The sequence below is a fragment of the Orycteropus afer genome, unplaced genomic scaffold, assembly GCF_000298275.1.
Source record: "Orycteropus afer afer isolate SDZICR_OR568_19922 unplaced genomic scaffold, OryAfe1.0 scaffold00171, whole genome shotgun sequence".
NCBI lineage: Eukaryota > Metazoa > Chordata > Mammalia > Tubulidentata > Orycteropodidae > Orycteropus > Orycteropus afer.
This window is the reverse complement of record NW_006921758.1, coordinates 5075222-5076797: the sequence shown is the minus strand read 5'-3', so window position 1 is coordinate 5076797 and position 1576 is coordinate 5075222. Positions and strand designations below refer to the sequence as shown.

The window sequence follows — 1576 nt, the reverse complement described above, 5'->3', positions numbered from 1 at the left end:
AGTGACATATTTGTTCCTTAACATTTTAAAGAGGTCTTTTACAGAAGATTTGCAACATGACATTTGATTTCTTGACTGGTGCTTCCATTGGCTTTCACTGTGGATCCAAGTAAAATGAAATCTCTAGAAATAACCCAAGCATCAGTTATAGGAAGGCTTTGTTTATGTATCTTTATCATGTTTAATACAACAAAATATCTAGTTGTAATTTTAGTAAAATTAAACTTAAATGGCTTGAAATTGTATAATGAATTACATTCAACCTCAATTAAAACTAATTATTGTTCAAAATAATTTTTGGATTAAGCTCAGCATTGTTTAATTAACTATGACATGGAGCCAGTAATTGGTTCTTCCTAGTCTACTATATTGTGCTCATCACTCTTTACTTAACATTGCAATCATCTGGGAAACTTTATAGAATGCTGATTTCTGTACCCTACTTTAGAGATTTTGGTTTAATTGGTTAGGGATATAACTTGAAAATTGGGAGTTTGTTAAAATTTCCTCAGGTGATTCTAATGTACAACCAAAGCTGAGAATCACAACAATAGACTGTGTGTGCTAGGTAATATGTACCATTATTATTAAGAAACTTTTAATAGACCACATAGCAGGGCTAGGTGCACTGTGTTTAACTCATACTAAATATGGGATCTCTAGTTCAATTAAAATTCATTCAGATGAATTATTTCATAGTCAATACACTTTCCTTATAATCTGTTCCCAATACAGATGTACTAATCCATCTTAGAGAAAGTAAAATACTATAAATATACCTTTACTTTATAAAAATTAGTGGGGTAGGTCATCAACTGCTCTCAGTTTCTGTGGCTTAATAATCCTTTTAAAATAATGTAAAAACTCCTAGAATTGCTTCCTTAATATTTTAATGTATAATTCCAACTATCATTTTTCTTCTTTTAATGTCTTCTACTATACTCTGGTAGCATAGTGGCTAAGACATTTGCCTGCTAACCAGACGGCTGGAGGTTCAAACCCACCAGCCACTCCTCAGAAGGAAGGTTGGGCAATCCTACTTCCATAGTGATACTGCCTCGGAAACCCAAGGAGGGTCACTATGAGTCGGGTTTGACTCGACGGCACATAACAACAACAACAACAACAACACATACCAGAGAACAACAATTTGTGTTCTCTGCACAATTTAAAATTCATATATGTTCTTTTTTTCTCTCCACAGATATTATTACTACAGCATGATTTTGAGTTTAAAAGGCTCGGCGCTTATTTTATTTGTTATATTCCTTCGTGCCATGAAGAAAAAATATGAAGGAAAAGATACCAAGACATCAGAAAATGGAAAAAAAGTTGTGAATGAAGCAAACTTAGAAGGTTTAAACAATAACAGGCATTTTGTATCTTCTTCTGGAGAAGATGATGAAACATGTACTTAAGGGAAGAAAAAAGTGCTGCTCTGTTTATGACCAACATTGTATTGATTCAGTAGGATGTTATTTTTGAGCAGATGTTTGTGATCCTTTCAATGATAATCCCCACACTCTTATGATAAACCAATGAATCAGCCTGCTTATGAATTTATAACAAAAAAAAA

At 32.9% G+C, this 1576-nt stretch overlaps 1 protein-coding gene across 1 annotated transcript in view; it reads left to right on the top strand.

The window, feature by feature from the left end:
• The window catches only part of LOC103202021 (solute carrier organic anion transporter family member 1B3-like), a 67558-nt gene extending 66140 nt beyond the window's left edge, over window positions 1-1418 (top strand). The window contains exon 12 of the mRNA XM_007946800.2: window positions 1205-1418. Within this exon, the coding sequence (XP_007944991.2) occupies window positions 1205-1418 (214 nt within the window). The remainder of the gene's footprint in view (window positions 1-1204) is intronic.
• Window positions 1419-1576: the final 158 nt, after the last annotated feature.